The following is a 27559-nucleotide window of genomic DNA, read 5'->3' on the forward strand; positions in this document are numbered from 1 at the left end:
CCATCTCCCGCACGTGGCGCGCGCTTTGGGCGCGGGGGCTTCTGAGCGGTTTGCTAGGCGGACGTCACGCGCAGAGGCCGTTGGATCGGCGGATAAAACCGTCCCTGTGCCGTTCCTGCCCCGACGCAGGGCGAGCGGCTGCTGGTGGCGCTGAGGCTCGGCGCGCTTCCGTCATGGACTACCGGCGGCTGCTGATGAGTCGGGTGGTTCCGGGGCAGTTTGACGACGCCGACTCCTCGGACAGGTAGGCAGCCGTGAGTACACCGACGCTGTGCGCACGGTGCTCGCTCTTCCGCCGCCGCGGTCCCTTTGGGGAGTTGACGCTTGTTTGTGGTTTGGAGGGAGACTGGTAATTCATCACTCGGGGCTCTTTTCACAGCTTTTTGCTGCTTTCTCCATCCCAGCCAGGTCTTTCTGTTCAGGTGCCGGCAGAGTTAATGAAAGCCGCTTGTCTGTCCGGAGAGTCCAGGGTTCCCAGATTGTTAGCATCGCTGAGAGGCAGAGTTGGAGAGAGCGATTGGGTAACAGGTGTTTGAGCTTTAACTACATTTAGCGTTCAAAAAATATTGGAGCACCTATCGTGTGCCTATTTCTGTCTTCGGCGCTAAAGATAGCGATGAACAAGACAAACCAAAGCCCTGCTGCTATTGAGTTCTGCCTTCTACTTGGGAGGGAGGGCACACCATTAGGTACATAGAGATTTTTTTTTTTTAAAAAAACCCAGATGACATATTTACTATGCAAACAATTAAAATCAGTTGATAGACCTAAGTAGTGGCTTTGTTGTAAGGGAAGGGTTAAGTCCAAATCTGGGGACTTACTTGGTGGTCCAGCGGTTAAGACTCCGAGCTCCCAATGCAGGGGACCTGGGTTGGATCCCTGGTCAGGGAACTAGATCCTGCATGCTGCAACTAACGATCCTGCGCGCAGCAACAAAGATCCCTCGTGCAGCAACCGAGACCCGGTGCAGCCAAAATGAGTGAATGAATAAATAAATAGTCCAGATCTAACGGACTCAGGAAGAGCAGCAGGAACAGCAATTCAGGACAGGGGACAGCAGGTGCAGAGGCCCTACGGTGGGATCCCTTTTGGCTGTGAAAGGAAGATCTAGAAGCCATTGTGCCTAGAGCACAGTGCATGTAGTTGAGATTGGTTGGTAATGATACAGAAGTGAGAAGGGGCCAGAGCATGAAGAGCGTTACAAGTGATGGTAAGGTTTTGAGATATTATTCTAGGTCTTACAGAAAGCCACAGGAGGGCTTTTAGCAGGGCAGTGACATCACCTGATGTATGATTTAAAGGAATCATTCCGCTCTGGAGGAGATGGTTTTGGAGGGCAAAGGTGGACACAGTTCAAAAGTACTCAGGTAATTGAGTTCAAAGATGATGGGATCAAGCTAGGGATGTTTTGGAGGGCGAAGGGACAGGGTGTAACGGTAGGTTAGATGTGAAGTGAGAGGCAAAAGGAATTAAGGATAACTCCTACTTGAAAGCAAAATGAAACATAGAGTTCATCTTGGAATTCCAAGAAAATGGTTTTTACTTTATAGTAAGGATTCACTACACATAGATTTTATTAATTTCAGTAAATATAGATTGATCACTTTCTGTGCGTCAGATCTTTTTTTTTAAAGCACATTCTCTGCATTCAAAGACCTTATTCTTTTTTATTATTGTTATTAATTAATTTATTTTTGCAAGGTTGGGTCTTCGTTTCTGTGCGAGGGCTTTCTCTAATTGTGGCAAGTGGGGGCTACTCTTCATCGTGGTGCGTGGGCCTCTCACTATCGTGGCCTCTCTTGCTGGGGAGCACAGGCTCCAGACGCGCAGGCTCAGTACTTGTGGCTCACGGTCCTAGTTGCTCCGCGGCATGTGGGAGCCTCCCAGACCAGGGCTCGAACCCGTGTCCCCTGCATTAGCAGGCAGATTCTCAACCACTGCGCCACCAGGGAAGCCCTGTCAGATCTCTTGTTAGTGGATCGTGATACCTTGGTAAATACTCCCCTGAATGACACAGAACTTGCACTCTACCAGGGGAAGCATATCGAATAATTAGACAAATTATTTGTATTAGATTTAGGTAAGTAGTACAAAGGAGAAGTGGGTAAAGAACAGGGCAGACTTTCCTGAGCAAAGATAGCAGGTCAATACTGGAAGGATACGTAGGATTTAGCCAAAGAAATGAGAAGGGCATCCAGAACTACGTTTTCAGATGAGCGTACAGAAGACCTTAGGAACTAAGTTAAGTGGGCAGAAGAAACACAGCCAGTGTGGCTGGTGAGTAGTTAACGGTCATGAGTGTACACTAGACACTGTGAAGGTAGAAACCGGCGGATTTTGCCCACTCCTGGGACTCTGGAGACATTTTCGTTTGTCATAGCTGGCGGGGCGGGGGGGGGGGGGGGTGCGCTGGTGGCGTCTGGAAGGCAGGGACCAGAGATGCTGCTGAACATCCTTGAGGCACAGGACAACCGCCCTCAACAAGGGATTGTCCAGCCGAGGGGGGGAAGCCGTGGTACAAATGAAGGTATAGCTTTATCATGCTGCTCTAGGTTATTGGCAATTGAAGGATCGACTTCTGGATTGTGTTTATGAAATCCTAGTCAACAACAGGGGTTTACTGATTATTTGTTCTCTTCCCACCCATATCCGTGGAGATTTGGAGCCCTCTAAGCCATGGCTAGTTAATGAGTCAGGATCAATCATCTGAATTTACTTAAACCACTGTCTGCCTGTGTTTAATCTGGTAGGGCATATCATCATGTGTTTTATGTGGTTTCTGTACTCGTTCTCCACCTGAGGGCTCAAAACTGGTACTACTGCCTCTGGAGTCTGACCTGCAGACATGTTGTGTTTGGTGTGCACAGTGGTTTGTTCAAATTGAATATACCAGGTAAGTGGGAGATTTTACCCAAAAACCCAGAGATCTGGCTTCTCTTGAAAAACTAAGAAGATACAGTAACACTCGTCTGAATTCTCACGTGGCATAAAAAGACCCTGTTAGTTGTGCTCCCTTTACTCTGGGCCAGTTCTCTGGGTTTGTCAGTCTCCGCTTCTCCTCTTTAATTATACCCAGCTTTCTTCTCTCATTTGTGCTGCTTCTCTTCACCGTCCTTCCCTTCATGAGCAAGGGTGATTTGAAGTTCTTTGTGTAACACAAGTCTTGATACGGCTCCTTTTGTTGCAGAATGATAATTGAGTTCAAGGTAAGGCTTGAAATAAGGCTTTCGACTTATTCCCAAGTTTGGTCAGAAAGTTACCCCCACCCCCTCTTAAAGCAGCTCTGTGAATGGTTTTTCCTGAAGTTCAGGTCAGGTGTACACATCAGAGTTAGTTCATTCAGCAGAGAAGATAATAATATAAATTCTAACTTCATTAAGGCAGGGGTGGATTTAACCACCTTATGTACTTCTTCCGTGGTAGGACCTGGAGAATAAGTGAACAGCTGGAACAGAAACCTGAGAAACAGGAGAACTTGGTGTTACGTTTGAGTTTATTGGGAGATGTTGTAAGGGAACCTTTTAGATTTATTGGTATAGGTGTAGCCTACTATATCATAAATAAATACATATGCAAGTCCAATTAGAGTATGTGTAAACATGCCAAAACATTGTTATTTCCAGTGAAAACATTGACTTGAAGACTGTCAAAGAGGAAGGTGATATTCTGTTTGAAGACCTTCAGAATAACGTGGATGAGAAGATGGGTGAAGGTGAGATGGAAAGGGAGGAAGAGGAGGATTATGACGACGATGATGACTGGGACTACGATGATGGATTTGGAAAACTGGTCAGGTGCTCAGCCTCAGGTGGAGGGAGTAACCTGCAGGTATCTGATGAACCATCCTGTACATCTTTGCATTGTTTGCTTATGTCTTCTCTTTTTTTTTTTTTGCGGTACACGGGCCTCTCCCTGTTGTGGCCTCTCCCGTTGTGGAGCACGGGCTCCGGACGCGCAGGCTCAGCGGCCATGGCTCACGGGCCCAGCCGCTCCGCGGCACGTGGGATCTTCCCGGACTGGGGCACGAACCCGTGCTCCCTGCATCAGCAGGCGGACTCTCAACCACTGCGCCACCAGGGAAGCCCTATGTCTTCTTTTTTAAAAGGCCTTTTTGTGGTTCTAGAATTGAGTAACTGAAAGGTTTTCACCAGGTTATATTGCACCATAGCCCTAGCCTTTACTGGTTTTCATTCTTCATCCTTTCCATATTTCTGATAATGATGTACATTTGTTCTATAATCAGTAAATTTAAAAAGTTATTTAAATTGTCATAAGATAATGAACCTAAAAATCTGCCTGGGAAAAGACACAAAAAGGCAGATTACTACAAATGGTTAGGAAACAGAGAAAAAGTTCAGCTTAATTAGTAATTAAAGAAAAGCAGAGAGTATGTAGAGATTTTTTTCTTTCACTTATGAACTGACAGAGACACAAAATATGTAATTGATGGTCAAATAAATGGGTACAGTTATTTGGAGGATAAATTGGTGCGTGATAAAAGCTTAATAGAGTAAGTGCTTTGACTCAGCAGTTCTTCTAGGAGGGTCCCAAGACTTAGTTACAAGAATGATCCTGGATTGTTGTTTCTGGCAGAGGAATGTTGGAAACGACCTTGATTCGTCGTTTCCAGTGGGACTGGTTCACGCAGCGAGATATTATGTAGCCATAAAGTCTGTTGCCATGGAAAACTGTCTTAATGACATGGAGAAATGTTCCCGATCTGCCATCTTCTACCAAGTGCAGAATGCAGGTTACCAAGCCGCATAGAGCCTGCCCCTCAAACTGCAAGGACTAAGTGTTGGGAGTGTGCAGAACCAGAGGGTCCAGACGGTGCATCTTCCTGGAACATAAAGGTTCCTGGAGCATGAAGATAGGGAGTGGGGGGAAGCAGAACTATTTCTTTGAAAATTAAAACAGCTATATCGTGGCCTAGAATGCATACGTTCTTGAATAACCAAAGAAATTTCACACTTACATGCGGTATTGCTTTGGCAACTCCTTCACTGATTCATTGGTGAGACTGAGCAATTTCAACATAGAGTGGAATTTCTTTTAATAAAGCTAGGGGGAAAAATATATATGCTTAAATGTTAACTGTTAATCTTTGGGCACTGGGCTTATAGGTAATTAAAAATTTACCTGTGGTTTCTACTGTGAACATGTATTATTTTAAGTTATATTTAATAGAAAACAATTTTTAAGTTCCCTGTAAATAAGAAACTACTCAGCCTCCAAGTTCACGCTTAGATACCAGGATTGAATCAGTCCTTGTGACAGGCCCCTTTTTTTTTTTTTGTGGTACACGGGCCTCTCACTGTTGTGGCCTCTCCCGTTGCGGAGCACAGGCTCCGGACGCGCAGGTTCAGCGGCCATGGCTCACGGGCCCAGCCGCTCCGCGGCATGTGGGATCTTCCCGGACCGGGGCACGAACCCGTATCCCCTGCATCGGCAGGCGGACTCTCAACCACTGCGCCACCAGGGAAGCCCAATGACAGGCCCTTTTAACCTCTGTTCTCTTATTTACAGGTTCTGGATATTGTCTCCCCTCTCTTCCCTTTTTTTCCCATTACTTCAGTTTGTGCATTGCACCAGTCTAAGTGCTAAGCCTTGTACTTAATCTTTCCCTCTCTTGAGACACTAAGCCCAAAATGAAATTCCTGGAACCAGTTTAACGTTGGTCTTAGCTCTTTATTATACACTTGGGGGTAAATGAACATTCTCACATTTTAAATCTAGAAACCAGTCAAATTAGAAAAATGCGTTTAATTTTAATTTGTTATTTATAATAATGAAAAATATGTTGTAGAGAGGTTAGAAACAAAAGCAAAAATGCAGATTATATAGACTTTATTTTAGCCAGTGACTTTGTCCTATTTCAAATGGCTTTTTTAAAAAAATAATTTTTTTTATTTACTTTATTTATTTTTGGCTGCATTGGGTCTTCGTTGCTACACGCGGTCTTTTCTCTAGTTGCGGCGAGCGGGGGCTACTCTTCGTTGTGGTGTGCGGGCTTATTTCTGTGGCTTCTCATTGCAGAGCATGGGCTCTAGGCGCACGGACTTCAGTGGTTGTGGCTCGTAGGCTCTAGAGCGCAGGCTCAGTAGTTGTGGCGCACAGGCTGAGTTGCTCCGCGGCATGTGGGATCTTCCTGGACCAGGGCTCGAACCCTTGTCTCTCCTGCGTTGGCAGGTGGATTCTTAACCACTGTGCCACCAGGGAAACCCTCAAATGCCTTTTTAAAAAACTTCTTGGGCAAATTTGATTGATCCTTCCCTTCCCTTATGGTACTCCCCTAAGTATTGATACTTTAATAGTTAACTATGGGACTTCCTTGGTGGTGCAGTGGTTAAGAATCCATCTGCCAATTCAGGGGATCTGGGTTTGATCCCTGGTCAGGGAAGATCCCACATGCCCATGCGCCACAACTACTGAGCCTGTGCTCTAGAACCCACAACTACTGAGCTCACGTGCCACAACTACTGAAGCCTGCGTGCCTAGAGCCTGTGCTCCGCAACAAGAGAAGCCACCACAATGAGTCCACGCACTGCAACGAAGAGTAGCCCTGCTCGCCGCAACTAGAGAAAGCCGCCATGCAGCAACAAAGACCCAACGCAGCCATAAATTAATTAACTAATTAATACTAAGGGAGAAAACGTTATGAACCTTAGGCTTGTACTTATAATTAGAGCTTTAGTCTCTGGAACTCATTTCTTCCAGGCAAATCGACAGACTCCCAGTTACAATTCAGCCAAAATGTCTACTCCATCAGACAAGATCTTACGGAAATTTGAGAATAAAATTAATCTAGGTGAGTTTTTAAGATACATTTCCTCACTGGGCTATGAGAAAATTCTTCAAAAACCACAAAGTGTTATAAAATTTTATTAGATTAGGCAATGGATATATTCTGTGTTACTGACTAAATACCAATGCTTAGAGAAAATTAAAAACTTAGTCATTTAAAAACATGGCTTCAAGGAAAGACTAACTTATACATTTTTAGTTGTGTTTTCTCTCCTGTTGTAGAAATACGAAGTTACAGATACCCATTCAAGTTATTGTCTGTTTTGTATTAGATTTTGTAGTAAGATTATCTCGTAGTAGGATGTTGAAAACACTAGGTATAATTACGTTTTGTTTTACTTGAAACTTTTTGTGTGGCGTTAATCATTTAGTGAGAGCTATTGAAAGCAAGGAATCAGAATGTGGATTTGAAGCCACTTGGGAAATGCAGGGTCATCTTTCTCTCGTAGACGCTGACTATTACAGACCTGGTACAGCATCTCTCATATCTCATCTTGCCTATCATAGGCCCGTAATTTGAAATGAAACTGACATTTTTAGAATTAACTTGGAATACAGGCAGTTATATTATCTATGTTAGTCGTACAAAACATTAAAAAATGTCTGAAATTCAACGTACGCAGGTAAAGTAGTTTTGAGAGATTTCTGGATCTAGATTTTTATGGCTCAGAAATGACGGCTGTGGTGATGAAAGTGACAGCTCTTGATAGTAAGGAAGCACAGCTTAGCGCTTGCCCTTAAAAACATTAAACACTTTTTTCATTACTACAATAGATACTATGTATAATAAAATATTTAGAAAATGGAGAAGGCGGAAAGTATGCTAGTCAGAAACTTTTGTCTTACATGTTGTTTATGTTGTGGGTTTTTTTTGTTTTTTTTAGAAAAACTAAACGTTACTGATTCTGTCATAAACAAAGTCACGGGAAAGTTTAGACAAAAGGAAGCAGATATGTAAGTAATATTTCAAGTATATAAAATAAATAAATAAATGAAACAAAACCTGGCTGGTAGGAACTAATTCTAGACAAAGTAGTAGCATCTTTGTCATAATTCTTTTGCAAAGGATGTTCCTTTGTGTACCTGAACCAATTCTTTTTTTTTATTTTTTTAAGTTTAAATGAGGGTATCCTATGCCTTTGTAGGTTGAAAATATTAAATGAGTTTTCTTAAGAAATCTGTGCTAAAACTATAATCTTGTGAAATTCACAAATGTGCTCTCAGGAGGGGAACAGTATTTGTACGTTACAGTTTGAACTAGAATGTTAGAGTATAAAAATGTTCCCTTTTTAGAACTAATTAAGAATTGTTCCCTTCCATGGAATATTTTTTAAAACGTAAGGGCAGATTTAAAACTAAATAGTGATACAACAGAGAACGGTTTTCATTTACAACTCTGTTCCCAAAGCCAAATGTTTAAGATCTGGCTAACCTCCTATTGCTCATGGCTGTAAGGCGTTAACAATATATTATAGAAAGTGACACTAAGATCATATAAATGACAGTGTTAGAACTGAACTTAAAAACCAGTTTTCTTCTAGTTTATTGTTATGCCCAAGGGATACCAGCTTTTTGAGAAACAGCATTTCCTATTTCATTCAAGTGTCTGTTTGAATCTTTGTTAATAGTTTAGGTTAGTCTGTGAATTGAGTCACTTGGTGTGAGCCGAAGCCATCAGAGCCTGCGTTTTAATGCAGTAACTGTCCTGAAATGATAAAAACTTGTGTCTTTGTAGAAAAGGACTCTGAAGAGAAAGCCTTGTATATGACTTTAATTCTATACTAATAGAATCATTAAAGGTCTAAGGACAGTAGTTACAGACTTGATGTTTTCTTTTTTCCGACATGGTTCGCTTTATCCCACTGCTCTACTTATTTAATGCTTCTGAAACATGGATGGCGTTTTTTTTTTCTTATTGCAGATACGCTCCTTTTGCCCTAGGGAACGGAATTGCTTATTAAGGGGAAATGAAGTTTCACAAAGTGATGAAACTATGATGAGGTCGTGAAGCGTGTTATTGAAGGAACTACCTGCTTAGGAATTTCATGGAACGATGTACATTTAGAAACTTTTGGTTTTGGCTTCTCTGAATTTTGAATGTCACTTCTGTTTTTTTGGTTCTGCCTTAGGTATCGCATCAAAGATAAGTCGGACAGAGCAACTGTAGAACAGGTACAGTTGAAAGTGTTGCAAGCTCTTATTTTAAAGTAGCATTTCTTCTGTCTTTGAGTTGTAATTTGCTTTCATCCTTCTTGCTTAATGCTAATGTCACCTAGAACTGCTTCTATGTAAAATTGCTCCTTGTTTGAGATTAGAGAGCTACATTTTGCTTTATTTCTAATAGGACTATTCATAGATAAATTAGAATCATGCCCCCCTTCTGTGGTCCTATGAAGCCACCACGCATGCTTTCATCTTCTGGGGGGAAGCAGAATTGACTATAAGACCAGAAATCTTTTCTTTTGTCTTAAACAAGGTCTGCAGGGATTTTGTGAGCCTTTCCAGGTGGTGAGTCAGGTATCACCCACAAAGCGTGTGTATGTGAGAGAGAGGGGGGTAGACAGATAATGCCTTCACATTTTCAATTAGAATCCCTTACTTGGTTTAGAAGTTACGCTTGTTTTATTCTTTATTCACGAATGGGGAAAAATCAGCCCCTGATTTTCCCACATGTAGAGGGTTGTAATTGGGTATTAGGATTGGCCCAGATTTTGGTTGTGAAGAGAGTGATAAAAGAGGTCAGAACGTTGCTTCTGCTGCCTACCACGCTCCCCGACCCGTACATATATGCACAAACACGTTTCGAATAGTAGCCTCTTCGCCCTACAGGTTCTTGGTTTAAGACACAAGCACGCATTCTCTCCACCTCCATCCCAAGGGAGTCACACCCAACCTGAGCTCCAACCCATTTGTGCAAATGAGGAATTCCACCCTCAGTCTGGCAGGAGCAGGTCAGGTCTGGGATCTGTGTCTTTGTTTTCCTCTGATTTAGTTATTTTGTGTATTTTGTGACTGAGAACGAAGTGTGGTCCAACTCAGAGAGAGGAGGCAGCTTTCATTTTCAAAGACCCTGAAATCCTTTTTCTCTTGGGAAATTAATTTTGAACAAGAGCGTATATCTTGAGTCTTAAACTGTCTTTTAAAAATCTATATTTGTAAGTTGACTTGCCTCTCCTGTGTCTCTTCCCCTATTTTGTTTTTAGCTATTTGGGCCTCTCGCCTGGCTCCCCCGCGATCTTGCAGAAGCCCAGGTCTCTGCACAGATTTCCCGCTCACCCAGCTTACTTGCCCTCTGTCTACCCGCGCGCAGAGGAGCAGCGGCAGTTACTGCCTCTTTACGCACTTTCCTTTCATTCTGCTCCAGTTGCCGTGGTTGTAGTTTGCTGTTAGTCCTCCAGTCTTACAAGGTTGTTTTGTTTCTGTTAACCTTAGGTTTCTTGTGCGTCCACAGCCACCTCGTTGAAGGGTAGGCCCTGAACTATAGTTAGTTCGGGCCACTTTCACTGTCCCCTGCCTGGAGCTGGAGGGCTGTCTGCACCCTGGGAATTGCATGTAAATGTGCAGCTGCCTTAGTTTCCTGTGTGAACAGCTTCAGGCTTTAAATTCGTTGCCTTCCATTTGTTAAAGAGAATTTGAGGGTCCTTTGTACTCAAGATTGACTGCTCTGACTTTGAAGGAGAGCCTTTCCCTGATCTACTCATCTCTAGCAGGGGTCTGCGAACTCTTTCTTTAAAGGGCTAAATAATAAATACTTTAGGCATTGTGGACTACAATTTTTTTAATAATATATATATTTTTTTACTTATTTATTTTTGGCTGCGTTGGGTCTTCGTTGCTGCGCGTGGGCTTTCTCTAGTTGCGGTGCGCAGGGACCACTTTTCATTGCAGGGGCTTCTCTTTGTTGTGGAGCACAGGCTCCAGGCGCCAGGGCTTCAGTAGCTGTGGCACGCGGGCTCAGTAGTTGTGGCTCCCGGGTTTAGATGTGGGATCTTCCCAGACCAGGACTTGAACTGTGTCCCCTGCATTGGTAAGCAGATTCTTAACCACTGTGTCACCAGGGAAGTCCCTTTAATAAATATTTTTAAAATTAAAAACCATTTTCAGCTTTCAGGCTATAGAAAAACAGGCTGTGGCTGATTTGACTTGTGAACTGTAGGATGCTGGTTGCCGCTTTAAAGCTTCTTATCCAGTGCAGCCGCCATGGAGCTTGTGTGGTGCGGCTAGCATGACTTGCAATGTGCTAGAGATGCACACGCACACCAGGTTTTGAAGGGTTTGTGTAAAAAACAGAGTGTTAACTCTCTTCCTAATAACTTGTTATATTGATGACATATTGAAATGATAATGTTTCAGATGTATTGAGTTAGATAAAAATCTATTCAGATTAATTTAACCTGTTTCCCGACGACTGGAAAAGACAATTTCCTCTGGTTTGATTGTATTTCTGTTAGCTAGCATTGGTCTAGAGTCAGTTTCAGCTTCTCTTGGACTTGGTAGCCTTTGATTGCATGACTGAATGAACTTGCTGGCTTCTTGTCTCTGGTTCCTTTGGTCTCACCTCACATTTCATTCACTAAAAACGAGAGTGAACAAAAGCACCGCAATAGTGACTCTTCTTTAGTCGAGCAGGATTGCATAGTGCCTTTGCTCTTCAGTCTCTTGTCTAGCGCTTCAGTGAGAAATATTTGGTACTCTCTGACCTTTGTATTTCTTGCGTTTCTTTTTAGGTGTTGGATCCCAGAACACGAATGATATTGTTCAAGATGCTGATGAGAGGAATCATATCGGAGATCAACGGCTGCATTAGCACAGGGAAAGAGGTGAGCCATTCTTGGGATGCCTGATGCGTCCATGTTAGTTTTCTGATTTCAGATACCAGGTGAAACTAGGGCACTTAGTAAATAAATCGTGCCTTTAAAAAGAAAAGAAAAAACAAAAACCCCATATACAAGCCAGGATAGTTTAATTAGCGCCATTTCTTAGAAACGGCTTTATTACGTGCTCTATAAAATAGATGACTAATAAGGACCTGCTGTACAGCACAGGGAACTCTACTCAATACTCTGTAATGGCCTATATGGGAAAAGAATCTAAAAAAGAGTGGATATATGTATAACTGAATCAATTTGCTGTACAGTAGAAACTAACACAACATTGTAAATCAACTATATTCCAATAAAAAATTTTTTTAAATGGCTTTATTAATGTTTATGGCCGGGTAGGAAGTTGTGCATGTAAGGACTTTGGTCCTGCGTCATGGAGTCCATCCAGGTGTGCCCAGCAGTGAGTTCAGATGGTCAGACGGTTACTGCTGGGACAGGGGGTCATGGTCTAGTTTCTGTTAGCCAAGAAATGTCCTTCTCATTGTTTTCTTTATATATGGCATGCTGCTTTTCTATTAGCAACTCATTCTGTGGGAAGCAGTTCTCAGTAAAATTCACTTTATAAATCATGAGATGTAAGAATGTCTTCAGATATTTTCCACGTACTTGAAATACAAAAATGTTTGAAACCACTTCTCACGTGTATGTATGTATGTATGTGTATATTTATTTATTTAATTTGAAGACCTATTTTTTCAATTAATTTATTTTTTATTGAAGTATAGTTGATTTTCAGTGTTGTCCTAGTTTCAGGTGTACAGCAGAGTGATTCAGTTATATATATACACATACACACACATATATTTATATATATTTTTATATTTATACTTTTTCAGTTTCTTTTCCCATATAGGGTATTAAAAATATCGAGTAGAGTTCCCTGTGCTCTACAGTAGGTCCTTGTTGGTTATCTGTTTTATATATAGTAGTGTGTATCTGTTAATCCCAAATTCCTAATTTATCCCCCTCTTCCCCACCTTTCCCCTTTGGTAACCGTAAGTTTGTTTTCTGTGTCTGTCTCACGTGTGTTTAAATTGGCCTTTACTATACATGTAAGTTGGAGGTATACTTACTGTACCTTTTGGTGTGATGTTTTATATTTTAATTCACATATTCAAAAGAGGATGGTGTTCCTTATGCACAGAATTTCAGTTCACTTGACTTTTTTTTTTTTTAACCTTTGAGGATAGACTCAGATAGATTGCAAAAGTAAAATACTACGTATAGTTATTTAACACAAACTTAAGTTTCTTTGTTTTTGACTCAAAATAGGCTAATGTATATCACGCTCGCACAGCAAACGGAGAGAGCAGAGCAATCAAAATTTATAAAACTTCTATTTTGGTGTTCAAAGACCGGGATAAGTATGTCAGTGGGGAATTCAGGTGAGCGCAGGGTTCTTTTTTTTCTTCCCCAGGTGACTTGATTTCTGTATCCTAAAAATAAAAACTAGAATAATGGAATGATTGAAATAGCAAATATCTTTCTCATTCAAGGTTTCGTCATGGCTACTGTAAAGGCAACCCCAGAAAAATGGTGAAAACGTGGGCAGAAAAGGAAATGAGGAACTTAATCAGGTGACTGTCCGGGGTGTGTGTGTCTGTGCTGTGTCTGCATGTCAGCCTCAGAGCTTTCCTCCCAGCAGGTCCTGGTGTGGTTCTGTCCAAAGATAGGGTCTCGCAGAGCTCCGTTAGATCTGCAGAGGTGAGCAGAGGAAACGCATTTCCAAGCGAATAGGAGCTACCTTCTCTCTCCTGTTTTACGAACCCATTACAGGAGAATTGTGCCCCGACTTACATTTATTCTGCAAGGCTGGGTCACGTGAAAAGCCTTGGGAGCCGTGTGAAAAGGTTTAGAATTTATACTGAGGATGATAAAGAGCCGTTACAGGATTTGAAGCAGGGAAGTGACACAATCAGGTGGTGAGAATAACGTGTCATTTTTTTTTTATAGGTGTTGGAGTTTTAGGCAATTTTGTTAGGCCCTAAGCTCTTTATCGTAGTTTCCTCTTCTTCAGTCCCATTTTGGACACATTTCTGTATTCTTTGTTTGCATTGGCACCTTTGTATCAAGTAAAGGCAACTGAGATCAAGTTTCCTCAATTGAAGTTTTAAATTGGAAGGTTTTTTTCTCCCTTTCAAATATCTTTTACCTTTTATATATGCTATACATAGGTGCCATACGCTGGATATTGTAGCAGTATTCAGCAAAGGTCACTTGTTTTGGAAGTCCTTCTGAAATCTCCTTATGCTCAGTTTGCGACTGGCTATGAGTTCACTATTTTTATTCATCATTGTTGACACTGATCAACTCAAAAGATAATTGCAGACGTATCTGCTGTATTTCGTCGGTTCTGGGGCGCCCGTTTCTTCACAGTTTGACATCTCTGGCATCGAACTATGCCATGGAGGCTATGGGATGTCCTAGTTGAATTGCTGGTGTTTTGCCATCCTTGGTGACGCGTAACGGTGCCGCTTAAAATCACGGGAGGCCTGGGTGCTGTTTCCTCACGGCACTGCTAGTCTTGTGCACTGCAGCTGTTGTAAGTTGTTTTAGATTAGGTGCTTTAGATGACTTGTTTCAGCTTTTCGTTTATCTGTTTTCATATCACAGGCTAAACACAGCAGAGATCCCGTGCCCAGAACCTATCCTGCTGCGAAGTCATGTTCTCGTCATGAGTTTCATTGGCAAAGACGACATGTGAGTGTGTAGCAGGCCTAATAATTACACGCCCAGAACTGTATTTTTAAGTGCTTTGAATTATCCAACATGTGAATATTTCCCATTTAAATAGCTCCTTGCGTCTTGTAATATTTTTAATGAATCTTTCCCACTCTATTAGTGCATAGAGTCACTAATTTGTTCTACTGTTTTTAAGTCCCAAAATGCTTCAGAATAACAAAGCTCACCTTGTTTTTTGGGGAATGTCTCATACAGTCAGCTGGAAAAGCATCTGTTTGTGGACAGCTTTTTATTGATAGAACCGTATCTCTGGAGCGAAGCACATTGTTCAGTGATGATTGGTAGAAGAAAAGAACGGGTAACAATGTTAGGAAGCAGGAAATCTTGTTCTGGGTCCGTTTATCTGAGTTCACTTTATTTTTGTTCAAGGCCAGCGCCGCTCTTGAAAAACGTCCAGTTATCAGAATCCAAGGCTCGGGAGTTGTATGTGCAGGTGATCGAGTACATGAGGAGAATGTACCAGGACGCCAGGCTCGTGCACGCGGATCTCAGTGAATTCAACATGCTGTGAGTGTGTGGCCCACGCGCACCTCCCAGCAGTCACCTCGTGTCCTTTGGGGAAATGAACTAAATCCCCGTCCAAGGAGTCCTGCTAAATTCCCCAGTTGTAGAGTTGGCTTCCACAGGGTCACAGGATAGGATGTGTTCCCTGCCTTTGGTGGCCTTAGTCACAGAATTGACCACTCTGATCGTTAGCAGAGCTAAAGGACTTGGGAAATTTTCTCAGTTTTCATCTCTTGTTAGTCAAAGTGGCTCTTCTTACCCACCTCATTCATTTTATTAGTTATTTCCATTGCTACTAAAGTAGAAATGTTTAAACGAGAGTGTGGGCGAGCCGTGGTGCGCCCTAGCCCCGCGTGCCCGGCCCTCATGCCAGCCTGGAGGCAGCGTGCAGCTCACCCCCGGCGCACCTGGCCCGCAGGTACCAGGGTGGAGGCGTGTGCATCATTGACGTTTCTCAGTCCGTGGAGCATGACCACCCGCACGCCTTGGAGTTCTTGAGGAAGGACTGCGCCAACGTCAACGGTGAGGACACTGGGATTGTCTCCCAACTTGTTTGCGCCGGTGCTTTTCACTCTGGTAAACCGTTGATAGAGAATCTTGGCACTAAATCGTTTGCTGCAGTGATACTGACACCAGTGTGGGTCATGGGGTATTTTTATCTCTTTGTTTTTCTATGAAGGGGTTGGATTAACAACCTCTTCCCTCGCAAAGCTCTCACGAATGTCTTCCCGTGACAGGTTTCTTTCTGAAGCACGGGGTCGCCGTGATGACTGTGCGAGAGCTCTTTGAATTCGTCACGGATCCATCAGTTACAAACGAGAACGTGGACGCGTATCTGGCAAAGGTGAGGTGGGGCCAGGATGGGAGGAACAGACAAAAGCGGTAGTGATTGCACTTCTGAGGGACTCAGGGCTATTAGGCATGACTTTTATTCATCATGACAGCTTCCAGAGACTGTCTCCTGATTTCACAGATGGGGAATCAAGCTGTAGTAAAAAGCCGATGGTAAAGCCAGGTTTCTTGACTTTAACCATCAGCAAGATACACAGGCTGTCAACTTTGTGAATGTATAGTAAGAAACCTGTTAGCTTTGGGTCATTAATTCCTTTCCCTTGTTTCTCAGAGGCCTTTTTGCATCACAGAACTTTTAAAATTGTGGTAAAATATACACAGCGTAAAATTTACCATTTTAACCATTTTTAAGTGTGTGGTTCAGTGGCATTAAGTACACTGTTGTGTGTCCATTACCACCATCCATCCATGGAACTTTTTGCATCTTGTAAAACAAATTCTGTCCCCGTTAAACACTGACTCGCAGTCCCTCCCCTTCCCAAGCCCCTTCTGCTTTATGTGTACGACACCTACTCTAGGTACCTCGTATAAGTGGAATCATACGGTATTTGTCTTTTTTTGGCTGACTTATTTCACTGAGCGTAATGCCCTGAAGGTTCATCCGTGGTGTAGCATGACGCCGCATTTCCTTCCTTTCGAAGGTTGAATAATCTTCCATTGTGTGTATAGACCACATTTTGTTTATCTGTTCATCCCTTGATGTGTACTTGGGTTGCGTCCACATTTTGGCTGTTGTGAATAACGCTGCTGTGAACATGGGTGTGCAAATACCTCTTCAAGACCCTGCTTTCAGTTCTTTTGGGTGTATACCTGCAAGGGGGATTGCTGGGTAATATGGTCGTTCTACTTTTAGTTTTTGAGGAACCGCCACACCGTTTTCCCTAGTGGCTGCACCATTTTACACTGTCACCAGCAGGCTGCCTGGGTTCCAGTTTCTCCACGTTCTTACATCCTCACCAACACTCGTTATTTTCTGGTTTTATTTTTTGTTTTGTTTTTTGAGTAGCTGATGGGTGGGAGGTGGGGTCTTGCAATTTTGATTGACATTTTCCTAATGATTAGTGATGTTGAGCATCTTTTCATGTGCTTGTTGGCCATTTGTATGTCTTTGGAGAAATGTCTATTCAGGTCTGCCCATTTTTTAATTAGATTGGTTTTTTTGTTGTTGAATTATAGAAGTTCTTTATATATTTAGGAGATTATTAACCCCTTGTCTGATATATGATTTGCAGATGTTTTTTGCCGTTTCATGGGCTGCCTTTTCACTCTGTTGACCACACCCTTGGATGCACAGAGGTTTTTAGTTTTGACGTCCAGCTTATCTGTTTTTGCTTTTGTTGCCTCTCAATCGTAGAATACTGAACACATGGCCCCTGAACAGGTGTTCAGGTTCTTCCCACCTTTTCACACTCTCCCCTTTCCCTGGAACGCCTTCCCATTTCTACCTTTGCTCGTCTTGCTCTGCCTAGGGAACTTCAAAGCTCAATTCAGAAAGCTCTCGAGGAGAAATCAGGCAGAGCTCATTGTTTCCATAGGTATATTTTCTATATTATCTAACTCTGTAACGGACGTAGTCACACTGTATCCTTCTTATCACATGAAGTTCTTTTTAATTTTGTCACCCTCTGCTAGGCTGTGAACTCCTAAGGGACAAGATTTTACTCTGTATCACTGGTAGCTACTCAGTACCTGGCACAGAGGAAATAATCACGTTAATTGAATAAGTAAATATCACATCACTTTTATTCTTAAACTCTTTTTTTTTAAACATAACTTTCTTTTTATATAATTTTTAAAAATTTATTTATTATTTATTTACTATTGTATTTTTGACTGTGTTGGGTCTTCGTTTCTGTGCGAGGGCTTTCTCTAGTTGCGGCAAGCGAGGGCCACTCTTCATCGCGATGCGCAGGCCTCTCACCACCGCGGCCTCGAGCATAGGCTCCAGACGCGCAGGCTCAGTAGTTGTGGCTCACAGGCCTAGTTGCTCCACGGCATGTGGGATCTTCCCAGACCAGGGCTCGAACCCGTGTCCCCTGCATTGGCAGGCAGATTCTCAACCACTGCGCCACCAGGGAAGCCCCCTTCTTAAACTCTTTAGCACTAATTTTAATGTGTGAACTTAAAAAACTCTAGTACCACTGTTGTTTGCTTTCCTCTGTGTATTCTAAATAGGTTAGAGAACAAATCTTAAGTTTTACAAGCCAAAAGAATCTATAGAATCTTTGTCACCTTCTTAGTGTCAGTCATCGTTTGCTCAAAGAGCTTTCTTTGGGGCTCTGTCGTGCGGCGGCGTTAGAGCCGTGGACTGAAGGTGAGCGGACCCTCCCGCTCCTCTGTGATCCCCTTCATGGACAGCTCAAGAATTGAGGAAGGGTTCTTTCTTTCGGTGTCAGTTTTCCTTTAATAAATATTTTTGTTAATCGTTTAAAAATTAGTCAAAACAGTATTACTCTTGAGGAAGAGTCTAGGGATGCCCTGAGGCTAGACGAGTTTGATTTATACTGTTAACCTCTGGGTTCGATGACAGCCTTTTTGGTGAGTTCTACCATGGAGAGCTAACCTGTACTACTGGAGGATACGCAGGGTGAAGGGCTGTACCCAGAGAGGCTAGAACAGCTTTCCACTAAAATTGGGGAATGGATGTGGGTTGAATGTAAAGGAAAGTGATTTTTGTTTTCTTTCCAAGGCCATGGAAATAGCATCTCAAAGGACCAAGGAGGAAAGGTCCAGCCAAGATCATGTGGATGAAGAGGTAAGATGTATCATCTGTTTACTGACTTAGGAAACACTTGTGTCTTGAGGTCTTTTTTTTTATATTGCTGGGGCATGATCTTAATTTTAATAGATAAGCAGTTTTTTTAAATGATGATATTTCATTGAGACATAACACGTTACACGATTCAGCTGCACGAGCTTGTGTAACTTACATCCCATTACATCCTTCCACTCAGTGACCTGTTAGCCCCTCGTTCTGCATGGAGAACATTTTTACAGAACCCCTTGGAGGACGTGATTCAAGAAGGAAGAGCCTGTTTTAGTTTGCTAATGTGAATTTTTTTTTTTTTTTTTTTTCCCGGTACGCGGGCCTCTCACTGCTGTGGCCTCTCCCGCTGTGGAGCACAGGCTCCGGACGCGCAGGCTCAGCGGCCATGGCCCACGGGCCCAGCCGCTCCGCGGCATGTGGGATCTTCCCTGACCGGGGCACGAACCCGCGTCCCCTGCATCGGCAGGCGGACTCTCAACCACTGCGCCACCAGGGAAGCCCGCTAATGGGAATTTTGAAGTGATTTAAATGTTGCTTTCAGTAACACTGTAGATTTTAAAGACTCGTGTTTGGTAAAAAGGAAGACTTTTTTAAAATCTTGGGAGTCAGTATATTTTTTTGTGAAGGTGATCCATAGTAGGCTTTTACAAAATAACAATAATTCTCACCGCTGTCGTGTGTGGTGTGATGGGTGAGTATAAGATACCCCGTACACGTCAGCTGTGGCGCAGGGTAGACGATGCTCGCATGAAAGAGCCCCTTCCTCTGTTAGGCATAGCCAGGGGGCGCTTGCTCACGGCAGCTCCTTTCTCTCCCATCAGAAAGGCTCCATGGAATACAGACGAGGGGAGAGAAGGGTTATTCTAAGGGTTACCGTATATCAGAGCTGAGGGTGACGATGGTGATGAGTTCCTCTGGGACCTGATGGGGTGAGGACGCTGAGTGCGCGGGAGAAGCACGTGAATGAGTCTCCATTGTACTTTCCCTCTGCGTCCGTTAGGTGTTTAAGCGAGCTTACATCCCTAGAACCTTGAATGAAGTGAAGAACTATGAGAGGGATGTGGATATAATGATGAAACTGAAGGAAGAGGACATGGCCATGAACGCCCAGCAGGACAACGTGAGTCGCTGGTTTGTCTTCAGCAAGTCAGCTCGCCGCGGAAGCTGCCGGCCCAGACCCGCCGTCTTGAGTGTCGGCCTCTACGCCTGTGCGACGGCTCACTCCCTTCACATTAGCAAACCCTCTGCGCACACTGCTTGTAAAGGGGATCAATCCCCTGGTCTTTGTGAAAGGAAAGGACACACTTGAATGAGTCCAACAGACTATAATTGCAAGAAAAGGAAGATTTGTGTAGAAGTCTAGGCTATAAATGGTTATTATACTAGCTCCACTAACATATGTGTTTCAGAGTCTGGAAAATTTTTTTCTGCTTAAGGGCCAGATAGTAAATATTTAAGGCTTCGCAGGCCAAGAAGCGAGACTGAGGCTATTATGTGGGTTGTTATATAACAAGAGAGAAAAAACGTCCCCCAAAGTTTTGATGAAATTAAAAATACTTTAATAATAATTGAAAACACACAACTTTTCATGATACAGGTCTACTAATGAGAGAAGAATAGAGTTATTTGGGGGAGAGGAGAAAACATTACATTTAGCTGAGATTCAGAGTTAGGGCTTTCTATCATCAAATTGATTGCAACTGTTTATCCTTAAAAACCACCAGGCCGCAGGTCAGATTTGGCCTGTGGGCCAGAGTCTGCTGACGCCTGCTGTGCCTGTGGGTGAGAACCACACCCATGCTACACACTCTCTGTGTCCCATGAGATAAATGTTAGGCACCTTTTTACAATCACACAAGGTATCATTTAGGCCACAGTGTTCTTTCTTAGTATTGCAGTGTACTTCCGTGTCCAGTTTTATGTTGATTCTTGTTTTTTTCTTTTTGGTTTCAAGATTCTATACCAAACTGTCACGGGACTGAAGAAGGATTTGTCAGGAGTTCAGAAGGTATGCAGAACATGTGTTACTGTTCATTTACTTGAAAACTCTTTCAAAGGATATAAAATTTCATGTCAGGTGTTATTGAATTAACAGTGGCGTAATGTTACTAGTACAGATGCTTTCAAAGTCCATGGGCATTTTCAGCAATGCCCTTTTTATGTTCATTCTTCTTAACCATGAAACTGAAATGTGGAAATGCGTGGTTTATTCTTCATTCTGCCCCTGAATTGCTCTGTTATTGTAGCTGAGGCATCGATTCTTTTTGTATCCTGTTCTTCATTTGTGAAGTTATTAACGAATAACCATGTGCTTGTTGATGTTTCCACAACCAGCTTAAAGCAACAGTGAGATCTGGTCTCATCCCAGCACACAGGCTGTTGAAGGGCTAGTCATGCTGTCTCACAGTACAGATTCCTGTAGTGTTTTTTTCTTAAACTCACTTTGTTTTGTCTTACATTTTCAAACGGCAGGAATTGATTCTTATTTAAGCAATAATAAAGGTAGTTCGTACTTCTTTTAATATTCTTTTTTTTAAAAAAAATAGTCGATTGATTGATTGATTTGGCCGCGTCAGGTCTTAGTTGCAGCATGTGGGGTCTTTTGTTGTGGCGTGGGCTCCAGGGAGTGTGGGCTCTGTAGTTTGCAGCATGTGGGCTCTCTAGTTGAGGCACGTGAACTCAGCAGTTGTGGCGCGCGGGCTTAGTTGCTCCGCGGCATGTGTGATCTTAGTTCCCCGACCAGGGATTGAACCCACGTCCCCTGCATTGGAAGGCGGATTCTTAATCACTGGGCCACCAGGGAAGTCCCACTTCTTTTAATATTCTTAATGAAAGGCTTGAATATGAAGGATCACGGTTTACATTCTGAAAATTGAGTGTGTTTTTTCTGTGGGAAGAATTGGACTGGGAGAATTCTGGGTTTTATGCAGCAGGTGTGATGGGGTAGGTGTGCTTTGAATTCTAGAGCAGGAAGATTGTGCTATAACTGGCTGGAAAGCCTTTCTGCACAATCGCCTTTTAAAGATCTGTTTTTTTCATTATGAAAAGAAAACCTCGTGGTTTTAAAAATGCTTCCTCCTGCTTTAAAAACTGCTCAATTTGGACTTCTCCGGTGGCGCAGTGGTTAAGAATCCGCCTGCCAATTCAGGGGACATGGGTTCGAGCCCTGGTCCGCGAAGATCCCACATGCCACGGAGCAGCTAAGCCCGTGCACCACAACTACTGAGCCTGCGCTCTAGAGCCCGCGAGCCACAACTACTGAGCCCACACGCCACAACTACTGAAGCCTCTGCGCCTAGAGCCTGTGCTGTACAACAAGAGAAGCCAGTGCAATAAGAAGTCCGTGCACCGCGACAAAGACCCAACGTGGCCAAAAATTTAATTAATTAATTATTTAAAAAATTGCTAAATTTCAGGGGAAAAATGAATGTTTCTCTTGTTTAAATATTGTGTTCCCTCTTGATTGGATTAACAAGTGTTAAATGAAATTTAATTGGTAGGAAATCCACTGTGAAGTTATCCAAGTAACTTCACTTTTCACTTCTATGTGTATTTTCGCCTCTTTCCAAATCCCGGCTCGACCCTCCTGATTTCCTGCAGGAAGTGGAGCGGTCCTGTTGTTGATCTAGGTCACCCAGTGAAGCCCCAGTCCCTGTGTTTGGGTACGTCCTTGAGCCGTCCGGGAACGGCTCCTTGAGGCGTCCTCCCTGACGTTGATTCCATTGTTTTGATGTTTCAATACAGGATGTTATTTTTCAAAGTCTGTCTGTAAGGCTGAAATCTGATTTTTGGCCTTAACACATTTAATACCAATAGATAACTGACTGGTTTAGAATAACATGGTCCTCTGATATCTTCAAGGTCCCTGCACTCCTAGAAAATCAAATTAAGGAAAGTCAAGTTAAGGAAAAGACGTGTTCTGATTCAGAAGATGCCAGAAGCTCTCAGTGTTCTGACACAGACTCTGAAGACCAGGGAGACAACGCCTGCTCCAGAAAGCCCACCGCTGACCTTGAAGTTGATAAAAAGGTTAGCCACAAACTTAGATTCCCTTGTTTGTTGGTACGACAGCACAGCCCCTCAAGGCTCTCTGCTCAGATATCTGGATCATAGTTGCTGAACACATTGGTCAGTAAGTCCCTCCACCTGACGTTTTAGTTCCCAAGCATGAACTTTGCTTTTGGTGGTAACATCAGCTAGAGATTGGGCTTCTACTAAGAGCTCCTTGGGCACTGCCTAGAGAGAGGGCACACTAGTTTCAGTGCATTGATGAAAAGTGATTGTCATGCACTTGAAGAACAAATGATGCTGGAGTTGCCCCATGGTGAAATACCAAAAAACCATTTCAGGGGCGTTACAGCCCAGCTCCCTGTTTCCAGAATCTCTGTTTCTTCCACTCCTGGCCGCGGACATAAGAGATGCTACTGATGAAACAATCCGTGATGGCTAACTTACTCTTTAGTCTTAGCCTGATCCTTTAAACCTTATATAGAGTGAGGGTTCCAAGACTTCTGAGAGACATACCCAACTCCCTAGCACACGTTCTCTTTGGCTATCTTCAAATTTCTATTAAGAAATCTTAAAGATAATTTTCATCCCAAATTCTACCACGAAACCATTATCATTTTCAATTTTTTTTCTGTGATGCTCACTTTTTATCTTTTTACATGTATTTTAAAATTTAGTTCTGGGGCTTCCCTGGTGGCACAGTGGTTAAGAATCCGCCTGCGCCAATGCAGGGGACACGGGTTCGAGCCCTGGTCCGCGAAGATCCCACATGCTGCAGAGCAGCTAAGCCCGTGCGCCACAACTACTGAGCCTGTGCTCTAGAGTCCACGTGCCACAGCTCCTGGAGCCCACGCACCTAGAGCCCGTGCTCTGCAACAAGAGAAGCCACTGCAGTGAGAAGCCCGCACACCGCAATGAAGAGTAGCCCCCGCTCACCACAACTGGAGAAAGCCCGCACGCAGCAACAAAGACCCAACACAGCCAAAAATAAATAAATTAATTAATTAATTTGTTAAAAAAATTTAGTTGTAATAACATGAATACTCAGAATGAATTAAATTTGCAAATATTTTTACTTTTTGTTTTTGTTTTTACAGGAAAGAAAAAAGATGGTCAAGGAAGCCCAGAGAGAGAAAAGAAAAAACAAAGTTCCTAAACATGTGAAAAAAAGAAAGGAGAAGACAGCCAAGACGAAAAGGGGCAAATAGAACCAGAACTGTATGATATACAGTGATTTCCCATCACCTGCTCTCTGAGCTGCATCTGGAGGATGGGTTATTGATTTTAACTGAATGGTTATTACTGCAGTGTCCTCGTGGACGGATTCACATGTTTTCATGTAATTATGTAAAAAGCTCTAAGCTCTAGTGTCTAGGTCTAGTCCCTAGCTCTTTATGGTATTGATAGAGGACTGTTGAAGCTACTATTTTAATGAAGAACTTTATACAATTTTACTTTTGTATATATTTTCTCCTGCAGTTTGGTTTTTGAAGCATCGTAACTGTTTAAATGTATTGAGCAGTTACGTAAAGGCACTTTGGACAAACTTGGGCAAATTGTTTTTGCTTTGTTTGTAACGTGCCAAAGACCCATCTGAAATCATTTGATTACAAGGCCACGGTTTCTATAAAAGGGGGTTTCACTGATTTAGAGAATTCAGTTGTTGATATAATCGTTCATCACAACTTTGTTCTATGTGTATTGATGATTATTTACAATAAGTTACTCTTCATCTTTCATATTCTTTTTTGAGCTAGGACCTCCTAGTTTATAAGCTATTTCACATTCAACTATGAGGTCTGTTCATTCATTCATCAAATATTTGAGTATTTTAGGTGCGAGGGATACAGCAGTAAATCAAAAGCAATTTCCATAGATAAACCTAGTTTCCCTTAAACCGAAGCTTGCACCTGCTTGTTTGAGAGTCAGTGGGTTATTGAGGGAGGGGCGGGCCTACTGGATAAAGCAGACAAAAGTTACTACCTTCAGCTGGTTTGCGTTTTAATAGGAAGACGAGGCATTAAACAAAATAAGTAAAAAATAGTCTATCAGCAGGTAATATATTCCGGGGGAGGGGAAGAAATAATGTAGAGAAGAGAATGCCTGGGGCGGTGGGAGAGTGCAGGTTTAAAACAGGCCACGCTGAGAGGCCATATTTGGGCAAATACTTGAAGGATGTGAGTCATGTGCATATCGGGAGAGAAGAGCATTCCAGGCAAAGCAAACAGCAAGTGCAAAGGCCCCGAGGCGGAAGTGTGTCTGAAATGTTCCAGAAACAGGGAGCTAGAGCATCATAACCATGGGGGGGAAGTAGCAGCTTAGATCAGGTGGTGGTATGCGCCTGGAAGGTTTTGAGCAGAGGAATGGTGTAATCTGACTTCTGTTTTGAAAGGGTCGCGATCCCTGTGGCTTCCAGGGAAAATGGACTAGGAGATGGGTGGGGATGGGCAGGTGGCTGGGTATGTACTGTGGTACCCACGCGACAGGTGACGGAGGCTCGGTCCAGGATGGTAGCAGTAGACATGGAGAGAAGCGGTTGGATTCTAGGTAAAGCAGGCATGGTGAATTGGATGTGCTGTGAGAAATGCTGATTTTAGTCCTTGACTCAAAGGCAATTTCCATAGATAAACCTAGTTTCCCTTAAACTGAAGCTTGCACCTGCTTGTTTGAGAATCTGTGGGTTATTGAAGAGGTGGCAGGGTCAATTGAGCTTTTAAAGTTTTAAGTCAAATTTATTACGTTCATAATAGCCTCTCTTCCTGACTTGAAACAAGTTCAAAATATGAAGTATAATTTCAGTGAAACACAATTGTATGTCCTGTAAAATATTCTACAGTTACCACAACCAAAGAGAAAACGAAAAAGGAGGCTGAGCAATCCAGTACACCCTGGGGGATTCATCTTCAGGACCCCCCGGTTCTCTCATGGGTTGGGTCTTACCTCCAGCCAGGCGTGTTTGAATCAGGTGGTCGGGCTCCGCAGTGCCATCTTTGGTGAATCGAATGCAATCACTAGGCTTGGATTCAGTTTCTCTGGGCAAAAGTGGTGTCGGTAGGACGGACACTCATTACCTGCTGCCGGGAGGAAGTGGCTTGTGACGTGCCGGGATTTGGGACTGGGGGGGATTCTGATTTGAGGAGCCTTTTTCTGGCAGCTTGCTCATGTGGCTGTTTCCCCGTCTGGATTCTGGGCTGTAGCTGTGGCTGAGTGGGAACCACTGGTAGCATTCTTGCCAAACTGGTCTGAAACCGTTTCCCTTGTTTGTTTCTTGCCAGGAGGTCTGGAGGAAGGAGCCTCTTTGTAGGCAAACTTAACAGGGCTACTTTCTGGCTTTAACTGCAATAGAATTTTGAGCACTTGACAGGTTTTAGTGTCCCTGGATTATTGGTTGTGCAGTGACTTTCCATTTGGAGAGATGAGCTTTGGGGTCTCTTGATCCAAAGGCTGGGACATCATTTTGTCGGTTGTTGATGTATCTGGTTTTCTGTCCTATTTCGTTGATTTTCTAATCCCTTCAAAAATGCAGGTGTTTCTGAAAGTTTACTGTGAGGAATCTGGTTGATTTCGTTGAAGCACAAAATCACAGCTATTTCGTCTGCGGCTCTACTTATTCTTCCTTTGATGAAGCAGTTTAGGAACAGAACTTTCCCTGGCCCAGGAGCTCCAGCATTTGAGCCTGGCCTCGGAGTGAAGAGGTGGGCACAGTGGCAGCTGGCTGCCAAGTCTGATCAAATGCGAATCCACATTTGGGGCTGACATCACTTTTTCTTTAGCTTTCTCTACTCCTTGATGAAGATGGACTCAATCGGTTGAAGAACTTTGTAGTTTGGTACTAAGACTTGTTGGAGAAGAGCTCTCCTTTTCATGGGTTTCTGCTGAATTCTGTGCAAGCAGCTTGTTTCTTGGTTGCAGGCCTATCCTGTTTTGTGGCTATGATGTCATTCACCTTTTCGCTCAAAATGAAGAGATGAAGATGTTCTTCTAGAAGCTGGTAAAAATTCCCTTGAAGGACATCTCAAATGCCATGGGCTCTGAATGTTGACATTTCTAAAAATCCTTTTGGTTTTCAAGAGCTTGACAGATTTTCTAATTCTTAGTTGTTTATACACATATAAGTAAAGACCAGGAACATTCATTCAGAGCTTGACTTTGACTTCTGGGGTTTACTTTTTGATGATGAAAGGGTCGCATGAATCAGCAGGTATGGTCTGCTGGTATGGTCAAGGTATGTATGGTCTCCTGTGAAGATTTCCTGTGACCACATCAAATGGCTAAGATTTTCAACCTTTGGTGATCATAAAACAAGAGCTCTCCATGTTCTGTCTCTTGAATTGGATTAGGTTATTACATTCCTAATCCATTTTGGTTGGAGTTCTGTTTTGTTTTGTTTGTTTGTTTTGCAGTACACGGGCCTCTCACTGTTGCGGCCTCTCCCGTTGCGGAGCACAGGCTCCGGACGCGCAGGCTCAGCGGCCATGGCTCACGGGCCCAGCCGCTCTGCGGCATGTGGGATCCTCCCGGACCGGGGCACGAACCCGTGTCCCTTGCATCGGCAGGTGGACTCTCAACCACTGCGCCCCCAGGGAAGCCCTTGGTTGGGGTTTTTAACTTCCATATTCTTTGGGTTTGTGTTACCTTGGACATCAGGGCTTTTATTAGTGCTCCAGGGGAAATCATAGTGTTGTGTCTGAAATCATTTAAGCTAGTTTCCGAAGGAAAAGGTATCTTTCTTGGGTCTGTGTTCTCCAGAGATCTTAGTCACGGTTGGTGGTGCTGTGGGAACCTCTGGGCTTGAACTTAGAGAATGAAGACTTGAACTCGCGGAATTTTTGCTTTTTGGCTTTCCTTCATTTTCTGTGTCACTCCACATCCTGCTTTGACTGCTGGCAGGCCGCGGTCGTGAGGAGGTGGCCCTCGTACCGCCTGGAATAGCCACACACCCACAAAATCCTTTCTCTCTCCTTTTTTCCCAGAATGGCAAGGGCATCATCCGTGTGTG

At 43.2% G+C, this 27559-nt stretch overlaps 1 protein-coding gene across 3 annotated transcripts; it reads left to right on the top strand.

The window, feature by feature from the left end:
• Positions 1 to 109: 109 nt before the first annotated feature.
• RIOK1 (RIO kinase 1) lies at positions 110 to 26708 on the top strand. Of its 3 annotated transcripts, none has more exons than XM_079934416.1 (17): positions 110 to 244; positions 3624 to 3712; positions 6718 to 6808; positions 7689 to 7758; positions 8934 to 8976; positions 11532 to 11624; positions 12960 to 13072; positions 13184 to 13264; positions 14301 to 14387; positions 14799 to 14936; positions 15352 to 15455; positions 15671 to 15777; positions 18475 to 18540; positions 19553 to 19672; positions 20507 to 20560; positions 22414 to 22581; positions 23658 to 26708. In XM_079934416.1, exons 2-17 carry the CDS (start codon positions 3695 to 3697, stop codon positions 23766 to 23768), a joined length of 1464 nt encoding a protein of 487 aa, XP_079790542.1. In that variant the 5' UTR covers positions 110 to 244; positions 3624 to 3694; the 3' UTR covers positions 23769 to 26708. The 3 variants fall into 3 exon arrangements, with proteins under 3 accessions (XP_079790542.1, XP_079790540.1, XP_079790541.1); XM_079934414.1 differs by having other exon boundaries at positions 116 to 244; positions 3624 to 3828; XM_079934415.1 differs by lacking the exon at positions 22414 to 22581 and having other exon boundaries at positions 116 to 244; positions 3624 to 3828.
• Positions 26709 to 27559: the final 851 nt, after the last annotated feature.

Source organism: Stenella coeruleoalba (genome assembly GCF_951394435.1).
Source record: "Stenella coeruleoalba genome assembly, chromosome: 10".
In the NCBI taxonomy this organism is placed as follows: domain Eukaryota; kingdom Metazoa; phylum Chordata; class Mammalia; order Artiodactyla; family Delphinidae; genus Stenella; species Stenella coeruleoalba.